Source organism: Staurois parvus, unplaced genomic scaffold (genome assembly GCF_062004578.1).
Source record: "Staurois parvus isolate SC_StPar_1 unplaced genomic scaffold, SC_StPar_1.0 ptg000511l, whole genome shotgun sequence".
Lineage (NCBI taxonomy): Eukaryota > Metazoa > Chordata > Amphibia > Anura > Ranidae > Staurois > Staurois parvus.
In genome coordinates, this window is record NW_028318307.1 from 1,153,342 (window position 1) to 1,176,903 (window position 23,562).

General features: G+C 43.8%; 1 protein-coding gene across 15 annotated transcripts in view; it reads left to right on the top strand.

Annotated features, from left to right (window-relative positions):
* SRCIN1 (SRC kinase signaling inhibitor 1) overlaps positions 1 to 23,562 on the top strand; it is a 712,759-nt gene that overhangs the window by 578,528 nt on the left and 110,669 nt on the right. For all 15 annotated transcript variants that reach the window (XM_089690024.1, XM_089690017.1, XM_089690015.1 and 12 more), the window contains 3 exons: positions 6,854 to 6,888; positions 7,918 to 8,087; positions 23,299 to 23,474. In XM_089690024.1, the coding sequence (XP_089546150.1) occupies positions 6,854 to 6,888; positions 7,918 to 8,087; positions 23,299 to 23,474 (381 nt within the window). The remainder of the gene's footprint in view (positions 1 to 6,853; positions 6,889 to 7,917; positions 8,088 to 23,298; positions 23,475 to 23,562) is intronic.

Here is a 23,562-nt window from a genome sequence, read left to right on the forward strand (position 1 = left end):
CCAATTGTGCAAGTTCTCCCACTTAAAAAGATGAGAGAGGCCTGTAATTGGCATCATAGGTAGACCTCAACTATGAGAGACAAAATGAGAAACAAAATCAAGACAATCACATTGGCTGATTTGGAAAGAATTTATTTGCAAATTATGGTGGAAAATACCGTATTTGCCGGCGTATAAGACGACTCGGCGTATAAGACGACCCTCTACTTTTCCTGTTAAAATATAGGGTTTGAGCTATACTCACCGTATAAGACTGCCCCTCTTCCAACGCACACCAAATAAAAATGAAAAAACATCAGATTTGATTTCAATATGGTATGGTATTTCAGTATGGTATTCCAATGATGGGGTGCTATTCCTCCCACTGACACCAATGATTCCTCCCACTGATACCAATGATGGGGCACTATTCCTCCCACTGATACCAATGATGAGGCACTACTCCTCCCACTGACACTAATGATGGGGCACTATTTCATCCACTGACACCAATGATGGGGCACTATTCCTCCCACTGATACCAATGATGGGGCACTATTCCTCCCACTGATACCAATGATGGGGCGCTATTCCTCCCACTGATACCAATGATGGGACACTATTCCTCCCACTGACACCAATGATGGTGCCCCATCATTAGTGTCAGTGTGTGAGGAATAGTGCCCCATCATTGGTGTCAGTGGGAAGAATCGTGCCCCATCATTGGTGTCAGTGGGAGGAATAGTGCTCCATCATTAGTGTCAGTGGGAGGAATAGCACCCCATCATTGGTGTCAGTGGGAGGAATAGCGCCCCATCATTGGTATCAGTGGCAGGAATTGCCCCCCATCATTGGTGTCAGTGGGAGGAATAGCGCCCCATCATTGGTATCAGTGGAAGGAATAGTGCCCCATCATTGGTGTCAGTGGGGAGGAGGAATAGTGTCCCATGGTTGGTGTCAGTGGGGAGGAGGAATAGTGCCCCATGGTTGGTGTCAGTGGGGGAGGAATTGTGCCCCATCATTGGTGTCAGTGGGGGAGGAATAGTGCCCCATCATTGGTGTCAGTGGGGAGGAGGAATAGTGCCCCATCGTTGGTGTCAGTGGGGGAGGAACAGTGCCTCATCGTTGGTGTCAGTGTGGAGGAGGAATAGTGCCCCATCATTGGTGTCAGTGGGGAGGAGGAATAGTGCCCCATTGTTGGTGTCAGTGGGGGAGGAACAGTGCCTCATCGTTGGTGTCAGTGTGGAGGAGGAATAGTGCCCCATCGTTAGTGTCAGTGGGGGAGAGGAGCGGCGCGGCTGCTCCTTCTTTCAGTACGGCCGCTTGATTTTCGCAGGGCCGTTCGGCTCCGCCTCCTCGTCGGTGATTGGTCGCCTGTGTGCCTTTCCAGTGCTGGTGCCCAATCACTGGTGAGGAGGCGGAGCCGAGCGGGCGGCGGGACCATCGAGCGGCCGAACTGAAAGAAGGAGCAGCCGCGCTTCCTGGACCGGATCGTCGTGGGACCGGGACCGGAGCCAGGTAAGGTACAGCAGTCCCTCTGCCCACCCCTGTACTTGGTGTCTGTTGGAGGAGGAGGGGGGGTGGCGCCGCCCCTCGAAAAAGTGCCGCCCTGACACTGGCTCGCCGTATACCGGCGTATAAGACGACCCCCGACTTTTCAAAAGATTTTCACGAGTTGAAAAGTCGTCTTATACGCCGGCAAATACGGTAAGTATTTGGTCAATATCAAAAGTTCATCTCAATACTTTGTTATATATCCTTTGTTGGCAATGACAGAGGTCAAATGTTTCTTGTAAGTCTTCACAAGGTTGGCACACACTGTTGCTGGTATGTTAGCCCATTCCTCCATGCAGATCTCCTCTAGAGCAGTGATGTTTGGGGCTGTCGCTGGGCAACACGGACTTTCAACTCCCTCCAAAGGTTTTCTATGGGGTTGAGATCTGGAGACTGGCTAGGCCACTCCAGGACCTTGAAATGCTTCTTACGAAGCCACTCCTTCATTGCCCGGGCGGTATGTTTGGGATCATTGTCATGTTGGAAGACCCAGCCACGTTTCATCTTCAGTGCCCTTGCTGATGGAAGGAGGTTTGCACTCAAAATCTCACGATACATGGCCCCATTCATTCTGTCCTGTACATGGATCAGTCGTCCTGGTCCCTTTGCGGAGAAACAGCCCCAAAGCATGATGTTGCCACCCCTATGCTTCACAGTAGGTATGGTGTTCTTTGGATGCAACTACCAAACAGTTCTATTTTGGTTTCACCTGACCATAGGACATTCTCCCAATCTTCTTCTGGATCATCCAAATGCTCTCTAGCAAACTTCAGACGGGCCCGGACATGTACTGGCTTAAGCAGGGGGACACATCTGGCACTGCAGGATCTGAGTCCCTGGCGGCGTAGTGTGTTACTGATGGTAGCCTTTGTTACATTGGTCCCAGCTCTCTGCAGGTCATTCACTAGTTCCCCCTGTGTGGTCCTGGGATTTTTGCTCATCGTTCTTGTGATCATTTTGACCCCACGGGATGAGATCTTGTGTGGAGCCCCAGATCGAGGGAGATTATCAGTGGTCTTGTATGTCTTCCATTTTCTAATTATTGCTCCTACAGTTGATTTGTTCACACCAAGCTGCTTGCCTATTGCAGATTCAGTCTTGCCTGGTGCAGGTCTACAATTTTGTTTCTGGTGTCCTTCGACAGCTCTTTGGTCTTCACCATGTTGGAGTTTGGAGTGTGACTGTTTGAGGTTGTGGACAGGTGTCTTTTATACTGATAACGATTTCAAACAGGTGCCATTGATACAGGTAATGAGTGCAGGACAGAGGAGCCTCTTAAAGAAGAAGGTACAGGTCTGTGAGAGCCAGAAATCTTGCTTGTTTGTAGGTGACCAAATACTTATTTTCCACCATAATTTGCAAATAAATTCTTTCCAAATTAGCCAATGTTATTGTCTGGATTTTTTTTCTCATTTTGTCTCTCATAGTTGAGGTCTACCTATGATGCCAATTACAGGCCTCTCTCATCTTTTTAAGTGGGAGAACTTGCATAATTGGTGGCTGACTAAATACTTTTTTGCCCCACTGTATATATATATATATATATATATATATATATATATATATATATATATAGTCTGCTACACTTCTTTCTGTAATAACTAGAGTTTTTATAATAATTTTTTAATACTTTAGCGTTGGTTTATTGGCCCTATGTGTACATGTGGGGATTTGTGGATAGTTCCATATATTATTTGTACAATTTCCTATACTTACTTTTACCTTTTTACTTATTATTATTATTCTTATTTTTACCCCCTAAACATATTTAGCATCCATTGTGATGATTTCATTTATAATTTATTGCTCCTAACTTTTTTGTATGTATGTGTGTATATATATATATATATATATATATAAATATATATTGTCCTTATCATTGCACTAGGCCTTCTAGTGGCCTCGTGCATGCTCCAGAACGCATTGCACTGCATGCTGGTCCCTTCTACGTCATCATGCTGACACCGACGATGCGTTCCACCGTCCTTCCAAGGGAGACACACATGCTGGCCGGCTTTTACCATCTCCAGTCTCCCTCAGCGTCATCATGGCTTTCTCCAACGGGGACATGGACATCACCCCTCATATCTTATTCATCCGATGAGCTTCTTTTACATGTCTACCATGTGAGTGGTATTTGTTTGGCAATAAACGTCCTTCAACTACTTGCCCTCCTTAGGATTTACCCCCCCTTCCTGACCAGGCCATTTTTTGTGTTACAGCGCTGCGTTATTTAGCTGACAATTGCGCGGTCATACAAATGAAATTTGCATAGTTTTTTTCCAACAAATTGAGCTTTCTTTCTGTGGTAATTGATCGCCTGTGCATTTTTTATTTTTTGCGCTATAAAAAAGACCAAATATTTTGAGAAAAAACACAATATTTTTTACTTTTTTACTGTTAAACATGTCCAGTAAAAAATTAAAAAAATCTAATTTTGTCATAAATTTAGGCCAAAATGTATTCTGCTACATGTCTTTGCTAAATAAAATCCCAATATGTGTAAATTAATTGGTTTACTTGAAAGTTATCGCATTTACAAATGGCAGTATAGATACTGAAATTTTATTTAAATTGTTTTTTTTTTACTAGTAATGGCAGCGATGAGCAACTTATATTCTGACACTGGGGGGAACTGACTTGGTGTCACTGACATCCCCAGTGACACCAATACAGTAATCAGTGCTAAAAAAAAAAAACACTGACACTGTACTAATGGCACTGGGCAGGAAGGGGTTAACATGAAGGACAATCAAAGCGTTAAGTGTGTGCTGGGTATGTTTTACTATGGGGCTGTGTGTTTGCGCTTCACTGTAAGCACACTGCTTTGCACAAGCTGACAGGGAGGAGAACTGTTTTGTTTCCGTGGCAATCACCAGGCTCTGGCGATCAATCACCGGCCAGGATTGAAAGCCTCAAATGGTGGCATGCCTCATGTTTTTATACTCTGACAATTCCCATAGCCCTGTATATTCTGCTTCCTGAGGAAAACAGCTTAAATTGTTTTGAAGTTGTCGACACTCTCTGCTAGTACCACTTCCTGGAGGAAGGAGTTCCACATTTCTACTTCTACAGTAAAGAAGAACCCTTTGCACAATCTAAAGTTAAACCTCCTTTCTTCTAACATCAAATCATGGCCACATGTACTCTTTAGGGACCTTAGAGTAAACAGTTTATTAGTTACTGCAGTCACCTTTTATATATTTCTACAATGTGATCACATCCTCTCGTAAGCGCCTCTTCTCCAGAGTGAATAACTGTAATCTGTGTAATCGATCCTCATAACTGAGGTACTCTATTCGCCCCTATTAGTTTTGTTGCCCTTCGCTGAACTCTTTCTAATTCAACAACATCTTTCCTGAGGATGGTGACCAACACTGAACAGCAAATTCTGAAGAGGCTGAAACAGAGTTAGAATTGTTGATTTATCTTATGCTTGAGGTGATTGTAGCCGTATTAGTGCATTTGCGACAGAAACAATTGAGTACTGTCCGTGAAGCTTTTTTTATTTGCACTAACATACAATTTTGAGGACAAGCTTTCGGGGTATGTCCCCTTCTTCAAAGTCCAAACAGTACTATTACAAATCACAAAGTTTAAGCAGAATGTTAGAAGGGATTGAGAAAAAAAAGGCTACAGATAAGATACATCAAATGCGAGGGGGGGAGGGGGGATACTACACTCACACAGAGGGGGTCAAGCTTTAGCTAATAGTCATAAAAATGTCAGATAATGGTTGAGGAATCCCATGTCCAAGTTAAGGCCATTATCTTTTGTGTCAAATAGAATTATCATTCTTAGTTCAAATGTTTTTCCTGAATGGATTTGAATTTTCCTTTCAGAACTAAAATATTGAGGTCTCCCATATTGTGGCCTGGTTGTGTGAAATGGTGTCCTACAGGTGTGCAAAGATCATCTTCTTTATGTTCCTTGATGGTATGTCTGTGCAAATTCATCCTTGTTTGCAACTTCTGTCCTGTTTCGCCAACATAAGATCCTTTGCTGCATTTTCTGCACTGGATAAGGTACACAACATTACTGGAGGTGAAGCTGTATGATCCGGAAATATTGAAGATCCCTTTTGAGTGTCTGACACTTTTTGATGGATTGATTTGGTTGCACAGCTTGCAGCGTTTCTTATTGCAGGGTGTGCTTCCATTATTTGTGACATCATAATCAGAAGGAAGTTTCCTACTGATTAGTTTATTTCTGAGGTTGGGGGGTTGTCTGAAAGCCAGTATTGGGGGTTGCTGGAATATTTCTTTCAGAGTTCCATCCTCTGTTATGATGGGTTGTAAATCTTTGATTATTTTTCTTATTCCTTCTAGTGCTGGGTTGTATGTGGTTACTAGAGGTACACGGTTGTATGTTTTTTTCTCTTTGTATTGAAGTAGATTTTCCCTTCGGGTTCTCAAGGCTGTGTTTATGCTGGTGTTGATAGTTTTGTCCTTGTAACCCTTCTTATGGAAGGCGTCTGCTAGTGTCCCGAGATGTTTATCTCTGTCTCTTGGGTCAGAACATATTTGGTGGTATCTAATGGCCTGACTGTGTATGATGGCACGTTTCTGTGTGTTGGGGGTGGAAGCTAGAACTGTGGAGGTAGTTGCATCTGTCAGTAGGTTTCCTGTATATTGAGGTGTGAAGTGTATCATCCCTGATGTTTACTGTGGTGTCTAGGAAGTTGACCTGTGTGTTTGAGTATTCCATTTTTAGTTTGATTGATGGATGAAAAGTGTTCATCAATGAGTAAAATTGTTTTAGATTTTCTTCACCTTCTGTCCATATGATGAAAATATCATCAATATAGCGAAAGTATCTGTATGGTTTTTGTTCCATGCTGTTCAAACTCCACGTAATCCCAAGGGGTTCATATACTTTTTCTTGCAACTGTAGCAAAAAATGGCCTGGTCATGAAGGGGGTAAAATCTTCCAGAGTTGAAGTGGTTAAAGAGCCTGTGTCCTACACTGTACATGTACTGTCCTGTATTTCTATTCGGCAAATGAATTTTACTGGTAAGTATAAAATTCTATTTTAAGCAGATGCAAAGCAAAATTATACCTGTCAGTAGAAACCATATATTCCTTAACAGACAAAACTTTTCACTTTTTGATCTAAAAATAAAGTGACCTAAAAATCCTGAGTAGTTTACTTTAGATGTGTGGGTAGTAGTAGCTTGTCTTAGTGGATTTAGGAGCATCGCACAATTGTGCTGCAAGGGGGGAACTGTGTACAATATAGCTTATGTGGCAGAAGCAAACTATGATACTGTCACACTTTCTATGTTCTGCTATGCACTCTTATATTATGTCTTTTTTGTAGTGAGAAAACTGAAGCAGCCAGTGTGGACAAAACAAGTAGGTACACTTGTGATTGTTATATATCATCTCATGATGTTTTCCTGTAAATGGTTACAGTATATGGTATCAAAGTGTATGTTACCCCTACGTTTATTTCAGCATAAATAGTATGTGTTTACTAAGGTATATTTCTGTCACAAATAGCAGCCTCTTGTGTTTTAGTTTCTCTCTTTGGATACAAATACCTGGTGATCCTGCCACTCCCTTTTATTTACTTTTCTAAACTGGTCGCACTAAGCACCGAAGCACTCCTTGCTGGCATGATCAACTTCTGGGTGCCAGAATGAATTAACTCCTGTATGAATGCACAAGAGTTACATCATTCCTGCAGGCCAATCAAGATAGCCGGCGAACCCTGAAGAAGCCAGCAAGATGGTAGCAGTGCCATGGATACTGGATCCCTGGAGGGGAGGGGAGCATAATTCTGCTATAAGTATGAAGTGATCCTGTGCTTTTACTGGCAAAAATATTGACTGGCTCAAAAAAATGAAGTGCCAGGCTCTTTATGAGACATCCAACTTATATTTATAATCTACAGATTTTTTTTTTCTTTCTGGTTCATATTGTCCTCATCTTTTCAACATAAAAAGGTAGTGGTACTCACCACCTGACCCCAAACTCCCAAAAGTGAAAATTACTTTGAAAGGCATTGATCATTGTTACACCAAACTGCAAAAGCATTTATTTTTTGAGAAATTAGAATGATCCACTATCAGTAAAATGAATTGGATGGTTTTTCATTTTTCATGCTTGTTCTTTTAGGTGTACAACTGGAAAGTATTGTGTCATACCTAATTTGCCTGATTATCCCGTATCTATTATAAAACTATTTTGATACTGGATGTGCTTGCTGGTGGAACCAGTAATTCTATATTAGTATTTTTCAAAGTAAGCATGTAGGAACATTCATGCACAGTATGCATTATCAAGAGTTGTGCCTTCATTGTATAATATCTTGTTGCTTTTTTTCTTCTGTGATGATGAAATGCATTTATCTTTAACACTTCTGATGTTTGTTACTTCTAGTGTCTGGCCATCAAAATTCTGGTACCCCTCTGTCCACTTCAGGATCTTCTTCCATCCCAGCAGACCAGAGTAAAGCAATCACTCGTCTGCACATGCAGCTTCATCTCCATGACCTTCAGCACAATGCCAGTGAGCTAAGAAACCAACTGCAGCAGCTAAAGAAATTGCAGGTACATATTAACCAGAGCTCAGCAACTCAAGACTTTAGTTTGGATAAAGCAAATATAGTGGTTTTGTATGGGTTTTTATTGTTTTGTTTGACATACAGCTATATGCAGCCTATACGATGGGTATTTACCAGCTTACATATTCATTTAGTAATTATCAAGGTAAAATATCCTAATCCAGAGTCATATAGACTTCTCAGTAGCTACAACCTGGGGGCAGAGTTACAGAAAAAAATGTCTTCGCTAAAGTGCATACAGTGCCTTGAAAAACTATTTATATCTCTTGAAATTTTCCACATTTTGTCATGTTACAACCAAAAACATAAATGTATTTAATTGGGATTTTATGTGATAGACCAACACAAAGTGGCACATAATTGTGAATGGAAGGAAAATGATAAATGTTTTTTAAACATTTTTAAAAATAATGTGAAAAGTGTGGTGTGCATTTTTATTCAGCCCCCGAGTCAATACTTTGCAGAACCACCTTTCCCTGCAATTACAGCTGCAAGTCTTTTGTCTCTACCAGCTTTGCACATCTAGAGAGTGAAGTTTTTGCCCATCCTTCTTTGCTTCTTTGATTAAATAAACTGTGATGAAACAATAATAAAACGTCCACTGTCCCAAATAAATGGCGATTCAGTGCTCCAATCAAAAAACGGTGCCAAAACTAAATACATTTTTTAAATAATATCCCCACACCATTCGGTACAATCCACACTCAGCAAATACGATGGACTCTTAGCTTGTATGGCATAAGAGTCAAACAAGCTTTTATTGGTGAAGTGTGTTCCCTGGAATTAACCAGGACAGAGCAGAAATGCTTGCTTAACAATTAGGTTTTTCATCAAGTTCATATTTTGGAGTTCCAGGTCTGCTCGTCCCTTCCTTCTCAGTGGAAGCTGGGTCCCCCTTCTTATCAAAGCGCAAGCAGTCGAGGTTAAACAAGCTCATATCTTTCTACCTTGTTCACCACAAAAAAATCTCCTGCTCCCTTTCCGCGGCTTCTAGGGTCTCCGGCAACCTGTGCCTTCTGATGACACCTCCAGGCCGGGGACTGGGAGAGGTGCCTGCATGACGCCAACACGCTGAGCTGCTCCGCTACAGTTCCATCTATTGGCAGCTGGGTGTTAAAGTTTTTTAGGCACAGGTTAATTTATTCACATAACACATGAATATGCTTTGATTAAACCATTCAGTTGTAGCTCTGGGTGTATGTTTAGGGTTGTTGTCCTGCTGGAAGATGAACCTCCATCCCAGTCTTAAGTCTTTTGCAGACTCTAACAGGTTTTCTTCTAAGATTGCCCTGTATTTGGTTCCATCCATCTTCCCATCAACTATGACCAGCTTCCCTGTCCCTGCTGAAGAAAAGCATCCCACAACATAATGCTGCCACCACCATTTTTCTTTTAGGCAAAAAAGTTAAATTTTGGACACATCTGACCAGAGCACCTTCTTCCACATGTTTGCTGTGTCCCCCACATGGCTTCTCGCAAACTGCAAATGGGACTCCTTATGGCTTTCTTTCATCAATGGCTTTCTTCTTGCTACTCTTCCATAAAGGCCAGATTTGTGGAGTGCACAACTAATAGTTGTTCTGTGACAGATTCTCCCATCTGAGTTGTGGATCTCTGCAGCTCCTCCAGAGTTACCATGGCTGCTTGGCTGCTTCTCTGATTAATACTCTCCTTGCCCGGCCTGTCAGTTTAGGTGGACGGCCATGTCTTGATAGGTTTGCAGTTGGACCATACTCTTTTCATTTTAGGATGATGGATTGAACAGTGCTCTGTGAGATGTTCAAAGCTTGGGATATTTTTTTATAACCTAACCCTACTTTAAACTTTTGCACAACTTTATCCCTGACCTGTCTGGTGTGTTCTTTGGCCTTCATGATGCTGTTTGTTTGATTAATGTTCTCCAACAAAGCTCTGAGGGCTCCAAAGAACATCTGTATTTATACTGAGATTAAATTACACACAAGTGGACTCTATTTACTAATTAGGTGACTTCTGAAGGCAATCGGTTCCACTAGACTTTAGTTAGGGGTATCAGACTAAAGGGGGCTGAATACAAATGCATGCCACACTTTTCATATATTTATTTGTAAAAAAGTTCGAAAAACCATTTATCATTTTCCTTCCACTTCGTGTGTCACATAAAATCCCAATAAAATACATTTACGTGTTTGGTTGTAACATGACAAAATGTGGAAAATTTCAAGGGGTATGAATACTTTTTCAAGGCACTGTATCTATTATCACTACATGCACTGTGCGCACAATTATTAGGCAAGTGAGTATTTTGACCAAATCATCATTTTTATTCATAATGTCCAACTCCAAGCTGTATAAACTTGAATTCTTATTGGATTTAAGCATACCTTAGATTGTACGTCCCTTGAGGGTTAGGGACTGATGTGAATATACAATATATATATGTAATGTGCTGCGTAAATTGACGGTGCTATATAAGTACCTGTAATAAATAAATAAATAAATATCAGGTGATGTGTATTTGTGTGGCCTAAGGAGATCAACACCCTATATCAAGGTGTGCATAATTATTAGGCAGTTTCTTTTCCTCAGGCAAAATGGGCTAAGGCTACGTTCACACTAGCGTTGTGTGCAGGCGGCAGAAAGGCATTTGGGAAGCGTTTTTACCGCTTCCCAAACGCCTCGGACAATTCTGCACATTGCAGCACATGCAGCAAAACGGACGCCTCTGGTCGAGTCAGGAGGCGTTGAAGCCTCCTATTCTAGTCTATGGTGCCACTCCGCAAACGCCCGGCTGGCGTTTGCTGTGCAGTTGCGACACGGTAACACAATTCAAACTTCATTATAGTTGTTTGTAGGACGTTTTTAACACTCGGCAAACGCCTAACAACCGCCGCTGAACCGCGCATGCGGCGTTTGCGGAGTGTTTGCCGAGCGTTAAAAAACACTCCTAAAACGCCGGACCAACGCTTGCCAAATGCTATAGGGGCGTTTGGCAAGAGTTGGTAAAACAGTTAAGTGTGAACGAGCCCTTAAAAAGAGATAAAAAAAGACGCAAATTAACTGCCAAAGATTTGAGAAGAATGAAACGTGAAGCTACCAAGAACCCATTATCCTCCAGTGCTTTCATATTCCAGAACTGCAACCTACCTGAAGTGCCCAGAAGTACAAGGTGTTGAGTGCTCAATGACACAGCCAAAGTAAGGAAGGCTGAAACACAACCACCACTGTACAAGACACATAAGTTGAAACATCAAGTTGAGCAATATCCATCTGTATTATTGCCCATGCCATGGGTTCAGGTCGGTGGGGTCCATGGAGGGTTTTTTGAGTATGGGGGTGATGTGCGTGTGCTTTAGGGGGGAGGGGAATGTGCCAGTAGAGAGGGAGAGATTGAAGATGTGGGTGAGGGAGCGTAGGATGGAGGAGGAGGGTGCCCGGAGGAGTTGTGTGGGGACAGGGTCAAAGGGGCAAGTGGTGAGGCGGGCTTCTGAGAAGACCTTGGTGACCTCCTCAGTGGTGGCAAGGCTGAAGGAGCAGAGTGTTGGGGAGGTTATAGTGTGCGGGATGTTAAATGTGGTGGGGGGCAGGGCAGTTGTGAGGGCAGAGGAGGGGAGAGTTGGTGGGGTTATAGTGGGAGGGAGGCTGGGTGGGGAGGTAGGTTGAGCATTGGCGATGTCCTTACGGATGGCGTCGATCTTATTTTGGAAGTGATTGGCAATCTCGTGGGAGGTGAGTGAGGTACTGGGTGGGGGTGGAGGGGGAGAGAGTAGGGAGTTGAAAGTGGAGACGAGCCGGAGAGGACTGAAGGAGAGGGTGTTGATGAGGGTTATAAAGTAGGCTTGTTTGGCGGTGTGGAGGGAGGAGGTGTAGGTGAGGAAGGCGGATTTGTAGAGGGAGAACACTCGAGGGGATCTGGTTTTGCGCCATAATCGCTCCAGCGCGTGACTGCGTCGTTTAGGATTTATAGTGTGGTCGTTCTGCCAGGGTTGAAGCGGTCTGGGTCTAATACTACGTGTGGAAAGGGGTGCTAAGGAGTCTAAGGCAACTGACAGCGAGTCGTTATATGCAGAAGTGGCCAGGTCAGGGCATGACAGTGGAAGGATACTATCGTACAGACGGTCAGCTGCAGAGTGGAGAGGGGCTGGGTTCAGGTTGCGGAGGTTACGACTGGTAATGGTTTGACGTTTGGCGGGGGAGGTGTTAGAGGACGGGGAGATGGAGAATGTAATTTGGTTGTGGTCAGAGAGAGGGAACGGTGTGTTAGTGAGGTTGTGGAGGGTGCAGAGATGGGAGAAAATGAGGTCCAGGGTGTTCCCGTCGGTGTGGGTGGAGGACTGTGTGCACTGTGTGAGTGCAAAGGAAGAGGTTAAGTGGAGGAGTTGGGATGTGGCCGGGTTGTTGACATTGATAGGGATATTGAAGTCTCCAAGGATGATGGTGGGTAGCTCAGAGGAGAGGAAGAAGGGCAGCCAGGCGGAAAAGTCGTCAAGGAAGCGGGATACGGGTCCAGGGGGCCAATAGATTACTGCAATCCTCAGAGGGGTGGGGGAGAAGAGTCGGATGCAGTGGGCCTCGAAGGAGGAGAAGGATAGAGAGGGAGGGTTTGGAAGGACCTGGAAGGTGCTCAGCGGTGACAAGAGCATGCCGACCCTGCCACCTCTCCGACCGCTCGGTCTGGGTGAATGGGACCAGACGAGACCTCCATAGGAGAGTGCCGCAGGGGAGATGGAGTCGGTGGCTTGGATCCAGGTTTCGGTGACCGCTAGGAGGTTGAGGGAGTGGGAGATAAAGAGGTCATGGATGGCGGTGAGCTTGTTGCAAACCGATCGGGCGTTCAGAAGTGCAACCGAGAGTGGAGGGGTGGATGCGGGGAGGAGGGGGACAGGTATAAGGTTGAGGGGGTTGCGGCGGTTTGTGGGAGTAGGAGGGTGCCTAGTGGGTGAGTGAGATGGTGAGGGGCCAGGGTTTGGGGAGATATCCCCGGCAGTAAGGAGGAGAAGGAGGGTGAGAAAGGTGGCATGGGAGTGGGATGTGCAAGAGCGTGAGGGTCTGTTAGTGGTGGCATGTGGGTCGGTGGGAGAGTGGAGTATCAGGAGGAGGTGGTGAGAGCCGTAGTGGGGAGAGGGAAGTAGTGAGGGTCCGATGTATAGTTGTTTTGGGGGAGTAGGGGGGTAGAGGGAGGAGATTTTGTGAATGGAGGAGAGGAGTACGAGGAGGAGTACAGGTGACATATTAGGAGGGTGAGCGGAGTGCTGATCCGTTGAGGGAGGTGAGAGGTTTCACATTAGGGCGTATAGATGCGGTCTTTCGTGTGTATGAATGCTAATTCACCCTGCACTGCTATATGGTAATCTATACTGCTTTTAAAATCCACCTCTAACTGAAGCTGATTCATAACTGAAGCAGATTCATAACTATCAATGTTCTTATTGGTAATTGTTAGTGCTTCAAAAATCTTTAACTCTGGTCCATATTACTGTTGTGTCTATTTTGCTCTTATTGTCTATCCCAAATTTATGAGCTGCTTCTAATCTTTACAACTCTGCCCTCCTGCTTTCTTGTTGTCTCTTGTAGTCCTCCTTTAGTGTGAGAAGTTTGCCCTGCTAGCCATGTATCTTTGCTATGCATTCCTAATTGGCAATACCCCCACCCAATTCAGTATAAATGTACGTCTTCTTTAGGGGCAGCACAGCTAGGGGTAGCATTGGCCACTATCATCTTGTCTAAAGTATTCATTTTGGATTAAGTATTGAGCATTGCACTTCAGCTAATGCACAAAGCGAGAAGCCACAGCAGACAACCTCAAATACTAAACAGACTACAAGTGACCTGTTTCCCCATCCAGCTCTTTCATCTCTTATCCATTTTAGTTCTTCATCTTAACACTCGGTAACATGCACTCCCTACTCCTCCTTCTCACAGTTGTATCCTCTCTCTTAAAACTCTCTCCTTCACCCCTCTTCTCCAACCCACAGCTTATATATATCTCCCTTACTCCTGTCTTCACCTTACTACTGTACTCATTAACTCCTGCTAATTCGGAACCCAAATACTAATAAAACCTCCAGCACACTGAAACCTGTCCCTCCATATAAGTCATACTCCCCATATTACCTCTCTCACCCTTCTGCTTCTCCTAACATCTGGAGACATTTCCCCAAATCCTGGGCCGCCATCTTTTTCCCTTGACCAACACACCAAGCACCCCCTATCCTCTAACAGCAGCTACATTCCACACAATCTAGTTACTATTCCTCTTCTTCCTAAAACCAGCCTCCTCTTTTCCTGTGCCCTCTGGAATGCCTGCTCTCTCTGTAACAAACTCACCTCTGTCCATGACCTTTTTATCACAAACTCCTTTAACTTGCTTGCAGTTACGGAAACCAGGCTTCATGAATCTGACTTTTCCTCTCCTGCTGCCTTCTCCCATGGTGGTCTCCTGTGGACTCATTCTTCAGGCCTAGTGGACGGAATGGAGGTGGAGTTGGAATCCTCCTATCCCCTCAAAGCACTTTTCAGGAACTTCATTCACCTCCCTCTCCTCATTTGAAGTTCACCTGGACTGGTATCAAGCTTCCTTGATGACTTCTCTACCTGGCTACCTTACTTTCTTCTGAAATTCCCACAATCATTCTTGGAGACTTCAACATCCCTGTTAATCTTTACACTCCTGCTACCTCTAAACTTCTGAGCCTAACCACTTCTTTTGACCTAAAACAATGGACATACAGTGAGGAACAGAAGTATTTGAACACCCTGTGATTTTGCAAGTTCTCCCACTTAGAAATCATGGAGGGGTCTGAAATTCACATTGTAGGTGCATTCCCACTCTGAGAGACAGAATTTAAAAAAAAAATTCCGGAAATCACATTGTATGATTTTTAAAGAATTTATTTGTCTTGCACTGCTGAACATAAGTATTTGAACACCTAAGAAACAGCAAGAATTCTGGCTCTCAAAGACCTGTTACTGTGCCTTTAAAAAGTCCACCACTACTCCACTCATTAATCTAACTTAGTAGCACCTGTCTGAGCTCTTTAAAGACACCTGTCCACCCCTACTTCTGTTCCCCACTGTATGCTTCAACTCACTGTAATGGTAACTGCCTCGACCTTGTATTCTATCTATGCACTCCTTGCAACCTCACCAACTTTCCGTTTATTCTCTCTGATCACTCCCTTATTAGCTTCTCTCTCTCCTTCTCGTCTTCCAACTACCGAACAGTTTCCCGTAGAAACCTTCGCTATCTTATCCCTTTTTTTTTTCAGAAACAGATTGTCTCTATGACAAAATTACAGCCCTGTCCTGCCTCAACTTGGCCACTTCTGTCTACAACAGTTCACTGTCATCCACCGTGGACACATTGGCCCCCCTCACTACACACATAATTAGGCCCCTACCACTACAGCCCTGGCAAACAGACAGTACCAGATGCCTCAAAAACATAGCCATGCTGTTGAGCATTTATGGTGTAAGACTAAGACCCAGCAAGACTTCCACCAATATAAATCTGCCCTTCAAAAATACAATTCTTGTCTCCACACTGCCAAACAGACCTATTTTATCACTCTCATTAACACCCTCTCGCGTAATCCCCATCAACTCTTTTCTACCTTTAACTCTCTACTTCGTCCTTTTTTACCTCCACCCACTAACTCACTGCTCAGGAGATCGTAATCACGCCAAAAATAAGATTGATACAATTCGTGATGAGATCTCTACTGTACAGATTCCCCCCCACACACACTCCTTGTCCACCTGCACAATCTATACTTCCCTTGCTACCCAGGTTGGTAAACCTTTTTCTAAAGCCCACCTAACCACCTGTCCCCTGGACCCTGTTCCCTTGCAAATACTACGTTCACCCTCTGGCTCTATCCTTCATTCCTTCATGCATATATCACGTACCTGGTGATGGAGGCCAATGGAGAGAGGGCTTCCCTTGTAGCTATGTTCCGGACTCCCCTGAGAGTGGGACAGCGGGAGTCAGGCCCAAAGTTGCACAGGCCGCCTGTAGGAGTGCTGGTTGGTGGTCCACTCAGGAGCACAGCTGGTGCATGGGGATATGTCTACAGACTGGAGGTGCCTGTGCGTGGTATGCAAGCCTTCCGGGATTTGGATGTTTGCTGGTTAGTCCGTTCGACCCAAGGTCAGGTACCGGGTGGGGAACAGAACAGACGTGGTCAGGTGGGATAGCCGAGGTCATACACAGAGGAGCGAGAGAGAGAGTATCCTTTAGCCAAGCTGAGGTCAGATCAGGGGTTCAGTAGAGCAGACAGGTCCAAGTACAAGCCGGGTCGGAATCAGGAAGTCACAGGAAACAGGAACAAACCACGGGGAGCTAGAGATCATCCAGCAACCAGAGGAAGTGATGAGCCTCCTTATAAAGGCCGCCTGGCTCCAGACTGAGGCTGATGTTTTCTTCTGCGGCCATGTAGAGTATTGGCAGAAATGTCAGAACTTCTGCTGTGGACAGGACCCTGACAGTATATCTTAAATCTCTCCCTTTCTACTGGCATCTTCCCCAACTCTAAAACATGCGCTAGTCACCCCCATACTTAAAAAGGCCTCACTGGACCCCACCAATCTTACCAACCTTAAACTCATCTCCTTACTCCATTTTGTTATTGAGAATAACCTTCTCGATCCCTTCAGTCTAGATTTTGCCCACAACACTGCACAGAAACTGCTCTCCTAAAATTCACAAACTACTTACTAACCATTAAAACCAATGATCATGATTCCGTACTCTTACTCTTGGACCTCTCTGCTGCCTTTGACACAGTTCACCACACCCTCCTCCTCAAAAAAAAACTCCATTTACATGGTCTCCATGACTATACTCTCCGTTGGTTTGAATCTTACCTATCTCACCGCACCTTCATTGTCACTTACAATTCTATTTACTCCTCTCCTACTCTTACTGTCAGGGTTCCCCAAGGTTCTGTCCTTGGACCTCTCTTATTCTCAATCTACACTTCTTCCTTGGGTCAGCTGATAGCTTCCCATGGTGTCCAATACAATTTCTATACTGATGACACACAAATCTATCTCTCTACTTCTCAGCTCACCCCATCTGTTTTCTCACGTATTACCGATTTACTAACAGACATATCAGACTGGATGTCACACCACTGTCTAAAACTCAATCTATCCAAAACTGAGCTCATAATATTTCCTCCCCCACGTGCCTCTTCCCCTGATTTCTCGGTCAGGATCAATAGCACCACTATCAACCCATCCCTGCATGCCAGGGTGCTAGGGGTAACCCTGGATTCTGAACTGTCCTTTCAGGCCCACATCCAATCCCTGTCCAAATCATGCCGCCTCAACCTCCACAACATCTCCAAAATACACCCTTTTTTTAACCAATGATACCACAAAGCTCCTAATTCACTCCCTGGTTATCTCTAACCTTGACTACTGCAACTCTCTCCTCATTGGCTTACCTTCACAAAGGCTATCCCCCCTCCAGGCCATCGTGAATATTGCTGCCAGGCTCATCCACCTTACCAACCGTTCAGCGTCTGCTATCCCTCTGCCAATCTCTCCATTGGCTTCCACTTGCCCAATGAATAAAATTCAAAATACTAAACAACTTACAAAGCCATCTTCAACTCTGCACCCAGCTACATCACCAACCTGGTCTCAAAATATCAACCAAACCACTCTCTTCAATCCTCCCAAGACTTTCTGCTCTCTAGTTCCCGTGTCACCTCCTCACATGCTCACCTCCAGGACTTCTACTGAGCTTCTCCCACCCTATGGAACTCTCTACCCCAATCTGTTTGGCTATCTCCTAATCTATCCTCCTTTAGACGATCACTGAAAACATCTTTCTTTAAAGAAGCCTATCCTGCTTCTAACTACTTAACTGCCTTTTATTTCCTCCATCACCTTATCCCCCCACAGCTATTACCTTTTGTATCACTCAACCCTTCCTCTTCGATTGTAAGCTGTAACGAACAGGGCCCTCTGTTTCCTCTTGTGCCAAATTGTATTGTAACTGTAATGTCTACCTTCATTTTGTAAAGTGCTGCTCAAACTGTTGGCGCTATATAAATCTTGTATAGTAATAATAACTAGAAAAACTACAATTTCTGGGGAAATTGTGTGAAGTGTTCTTGCCTCCACCAGTAGTCTACAACTGGAGTGGGTGGAGTAGCTTTTGTCACTCTGCTGCCTGCTCACACACCTGGGTTCCTATGGGAACTCACTCTACAGCAAGGGCAGAGGAGCTGTTAAAAGCAAACTGCTCCAACTTGCTCACTGCACTGGCGGTTGCCATCTTCAAACGGTTGTAGTTTTAAAATTATAAATCTTACACCAAAGAGCTTTATATTGTGAGAATCACAAGACCCAGACCTACATTTTGATGCATAGTATGTCTCTGAAATATAAAAAAATAAAGGCACAGTCGTAGTTTAGAAATTGCCCTTCAAATTTCAGGTGTCTAGAGTGGAGTTTCAATGAATGTCAGTGGGCGGCATGAGTTGCAAACAAATGGTCATATTGTGAAAACTATCAGGACTATGGCTTAGCCGTGGACATTTTTAGTGACAGCAGGGATAGCTGAATGTTTTGATATAAGATTTGTGTAGGTGGGCTTGAAAATGAGGGAGTGATTGCAGTTTAGAAATCATGTCCTGATTTTTCAGCTCACACTCTAGCTTATGTCAGCTCCCACTCTAGTTTTGAACATTGCGTCATTCGTTCCTATGGGACCAATTTCACCACAAAAACAGCGAAACGTGAACCATTCGGCGAAACGTTCCACAAAGTAATAGCACACCAATCGGGAACAATCCGCACGTTTCGGTATATTACTGTCTATGTAGTGTAAAAACTGTGGGAGGAGTTAGGGTGGTAAATTTGGCAATAAGAATAAGAATATATATGTGAGATAACAATAAGTGTTCTTGCAAGAACACTTAATAACAGTAAGTGGTCTTGCCATGCAAGAACACTTAATAATAACATCAAGACTGGGCCAAGAAATATCTGAAGACAGATTTTATAGGCTGATGAGATGAGAGCAACTCTTGACGGACCAGATGGATGGGCCTGTGGCTGGATCAGTAATGGGCATAGAGCTCCACTTCTACTCAGGTGCCAGCAAGACGGAGGTAGGGTTCTGGTTTGGGCTGGTATTATTAACCGCTTGCCGCCCTGCCACTGTATATATACGTGTGCAGGGCGGCAGTGGAGCGCAAAACCACGTTTTAAAACGGGCTCGGCGCTCCCGACACTTTCGCAGGTAGGGGGCGCGCGTACGCGCTCCCGCCGACCCGCGGGTGACACGATTCGATCCAGGAGGGATCAATCATTTGATTTCAGCCAGTGATTTCTGGCTGAAATCAGATGATCGGTCCCTGTCCTATCCTGTCCTGTGTTGACATTTACACAGGGCAGGATATGATGTCATTCTTCTCTGCCTGGACACATTCCGTTCCAGACAGAGAAGAAGACACAGTAAAAATGAGTAAAACAGCACACTGACAGAACACTCTAGAGGACACATTTAACCCTCTGATCACCCCCCCCCCCCCCAGTTAACCCCTTCACTGCCCTGTCACCAGTGTCGCTGATCAGTGAACCGATTGTTCAGTGAAGCGATTTTTACTGATCACTGTATCAGTGTCGCTTGCGACTTCCGATAGAGTTAGCGCCCCTCCCAGATAGCGCCAGTTTGCCCGCCAGTACACCAGTAATCCTGTTTAACCCCTTGATCGCCCCCCCCAGTTAACCCCTTCACTTCCCTGTCACCAGTGTCGCTGATCAGTGAACCAATTTTTACTGATCACTGTATCAGTGTCGCTGGTGACTTCCGATAGTGTTAGCGCCCCTCCCAGATAGCGCCAGATTGCCCGCTAGTACACCAGTAATCCCATTTAACCCCTTAATCCCCCCCCCCCAGTTAACTCCTTCACTGCCCTGTCACCAGTGTCACTGATCAGTGAACCGATTTTTACTGATCACTGTATCAGTGTCACTGGCGACTTCCGATAGTGTTAGCGCCCCTCCCAGATAGCGCCAGATTGCCCGCTAATACACAAATAATCCCATCTAACCCCTTGATCCCCCCCCCCCTGAGTTGACCCCTTCACTGCCCTGTCACCAGTGTCATTGATCAGTGAACCGATTTTTACTGATCACTGTATCAGTGTCGCTGGCAACTTCCGATAGTGTTAGCGGCCCTCCCAGATAGCGCCAGATTGCCCACTAGTACACCAGTAATCCCATTTAACCCCTTAATCTCCCCCCCCCCAGTTAACCCCTTCACTGCCCTGTCACCAGTGTCACTGATCAGTGAACCGATTTTTACTGATCACTGTATCAGTGTCGCTGGCGACTTCCGATAGTGTTAGCGCCCCTCCCAGATAGCGCCACTTTGCCCGGTAGTGCACCAGAAATCCCATTTAACCCCTTGATCGCCCCCCTCCCCCCCCAGTTAACCCCATTCACTGCCCTGTCACCAGTGTCATTGATTACAGTGAACAGATTTTTACTGATCACTGTATTAGTGTCACTGGTGACTTCCGATAGTGTTAGCGCCCCTCCTAGATAGCGCCAGTTTGCCCGCTAATGCACGGATTTTTTTTACCAAAAACAAGTAGCAGAATACATTTTGGTTTAAATTTATGACTAACTTTGAGTTTATGATATATTTTTTATAGCTGAAAGTAGAAAATATTGTTTTTTTCAAAATGTTCGTTTTTTTTTGATTATAGCGCAAAAAATAAAAAGCGCACAGCTGATCAAGTACCACCAAAAGAAAGCTCTATTTGTGTGAAAAAAAGGACGTAAATTTCGTTTGGGTACAGCATTGCATGACCGCGCAATTATCATTTGAATTAGTGCAGCGCCAAACAGCAAAAAAAGGCCTGGTCATTAAGGGGAGTAAATCCTCTGGAGCTCAAGTGGTTAAAAATGAGCTAATTGGACCTTTTTGGGTTGAAGATGGACTCAAAATTAACTCCCAAACCTACTGACAGGTTTTAGAAGACACTTTCTTCAAGCAGTGATACAGGAAAAAAGTCTGCATCGTTCAAGAAGATCATGATATTTATGCAGGACAATGCTCCATCGCATGCATGGAAGTACTCCACTGGGTGGCTAGCCAGTAAAGGCCTTAAAGATGAAAGAATAATGGCATGGCAACCTTCCTCACCTGACCTAAATTCTATTGTGGGCCCTTCTTAAACGGGAGATTTAGGCTAATTTCACACTGAGGAGTTTTTGAAGCGTTTTTGCGTAAAAAAAAAGCACCTGAAAATCTCAAGAAAAATGCTTCCCTATTTATGTGAATGTAAATCTATGTACGTTTTTACACTGAGGCGTTGCGTTTGCAGTGTAAAAGCTCCTGCATGCAGCATCTTTGAGGTATGTTTGGTGAGTTACAAAAAAGCCCCACAAATGCCTCTTCCCATTGAAATCAATGGAAAACACCTAAAAAACGCCTGAAAAGCTCCTCAAAAAATGCCTCTGAGAAGCATTTTTGGTGCAGTTTTTAAGTCACGTGTCCTTTAAAAACGCTCAGAAAGCACGGTAAAAACACCTATGATTTTTTGCTGCGTTTGTGCGGCAGATCAGTGTGAAAGTAGCCTTACGGTGAAGGAAACTGATTTTTTTTTTTTTTTTTTTTTTTTATGTCAGAAATGTTTATTTGTAAATTTTGAATTCTTTGTTATTCTCACTTTGACAGATGAAAATAAACAAGGGAGATGGGAAAATTTTCGTTTTTCATTTAGTTGCATAGTCATTCTGTACACTAATAGTTGCCCAATAATTGTGCACACATAAATATTCATCTAAGAAAGCCAATACCTCACTTTTACTTTCTTAAATATTCAGGTTTGAAGTTTATTAACATTTTGGATTGACCGAGAGCACAGTAATCTTCAGAAATACAACTTGCCTAATAATTGTGCACACAGTGTATTTACTTTTGTCATATTCTAAGGCGTTGATGCTTGCCCCTTACCTTTGCCCAGCTGAAGTTGATAATTCCATACTTGAGCAGCAGAATTTAGGAGTTCCTGGGGTATGTGAAAAATCACACTAAATTCAATTCCCTAGATGTGATTGCTCCTGCTTCCTGGTGGCAGAAAATTATACAAAATAAACTGAATGGTGAAGGAAAACACTGCACAGCTCCAAGCTTCTAAACAGCTTCTCGGGAAGTCCACTGCACCGAGTGCAGGTCAAGCAGCTTATCTAGTTTAAAACATATCACAATATCAAAATCTGCCAGAGGGGCATGGCCAAAGGGTGGGGACTATGTCTAAAACCAGCTATACACAATAAACCTGCCAGTGGAATCTCCATGGAGTGCAGTCTCGTTCTTTTGATTTTGCTATAAACTGAATGTTTTTATAATATCATATTCAAAATACATTTATGGATTTTTTAAATTGAGTGGGGTATTTGTGGGTTTTGGTGAAAAAATCAATCCACACCACCCCCACTGTGCTAAAATCTTCTTTATTGTATCGACCAAACAAAAATGATATCAAAGATACAGTAGGCTGGTGCATTTTGGCTACACAGCCTTGGTTATAATCCATGTTATGACTAAGGCTTTGTAGCCGAAACACGTCAACCTACTGTAACTTTGATGTAATTTTTGTGTGGTCGAAGATTTTAGCGCAGTGGCAGTAGTGCTGATCGATTTTTTCACTTGAGACTTTCAACAGATGAGCAACTGTGGATCGCGCACCTGCCAGGTCGCTGGTATGGATTTTTAGTCAGGGTGTAGCACTTTCCTTTTTTTATTTTTGGATTTTCCCAGCAATAACCCCATTGGTCACAGCTGTATCAAAGCAACCATAAGAAGGTGTTAGAAAATGCACAGTGGGTTATGTACTGTATGTATCCTATAGTCATTTGGATTTAATATGAAAAGTAACCCCTTCCTTTATAAAACGTCCTAGGAACAGTTTTTGTATTTATTCCTTTTAACTTGGGGCTCTTCTCTGAATAAAATAAGATTTGGATGTGATAAATTGTTTTTACATAATGATGTGCAATCGGACTATACAGTACCAGACCTAAAAAGCCTTGAAATAACTGCCTTTAAATAAAATTTCATATGTGAAAGACTGAAAACAGACAGGATTAAAGTGCATATGCATAACTTTTAAGATCAGATTCTACTGGGGTTTTGGCATTGCAGATCGGCATACCATATTAAATAAGACCACTTAACTTCTTTACAGCTGCAGAATCAGGAGACCGTGAGGAACATGCTGAAACGTACAGAGACAGAGATCAGCGTGCGAGTGACAGACACGGTGCGCAGACAGGAAGACCCCCTACAGCGACAAAGGGCCATGGTGGAGGAAGAAAGGTTGAAATACCTGAATGAAGAAGAACTCATCACTCATCAGTTAAAGTGAGAATATTGGGCTGTGTTATATTTCTACCAGGATATTTCTCAGAAAAAAGGGCAGGTGAACCATATAATTTGTATGAACAAAAGA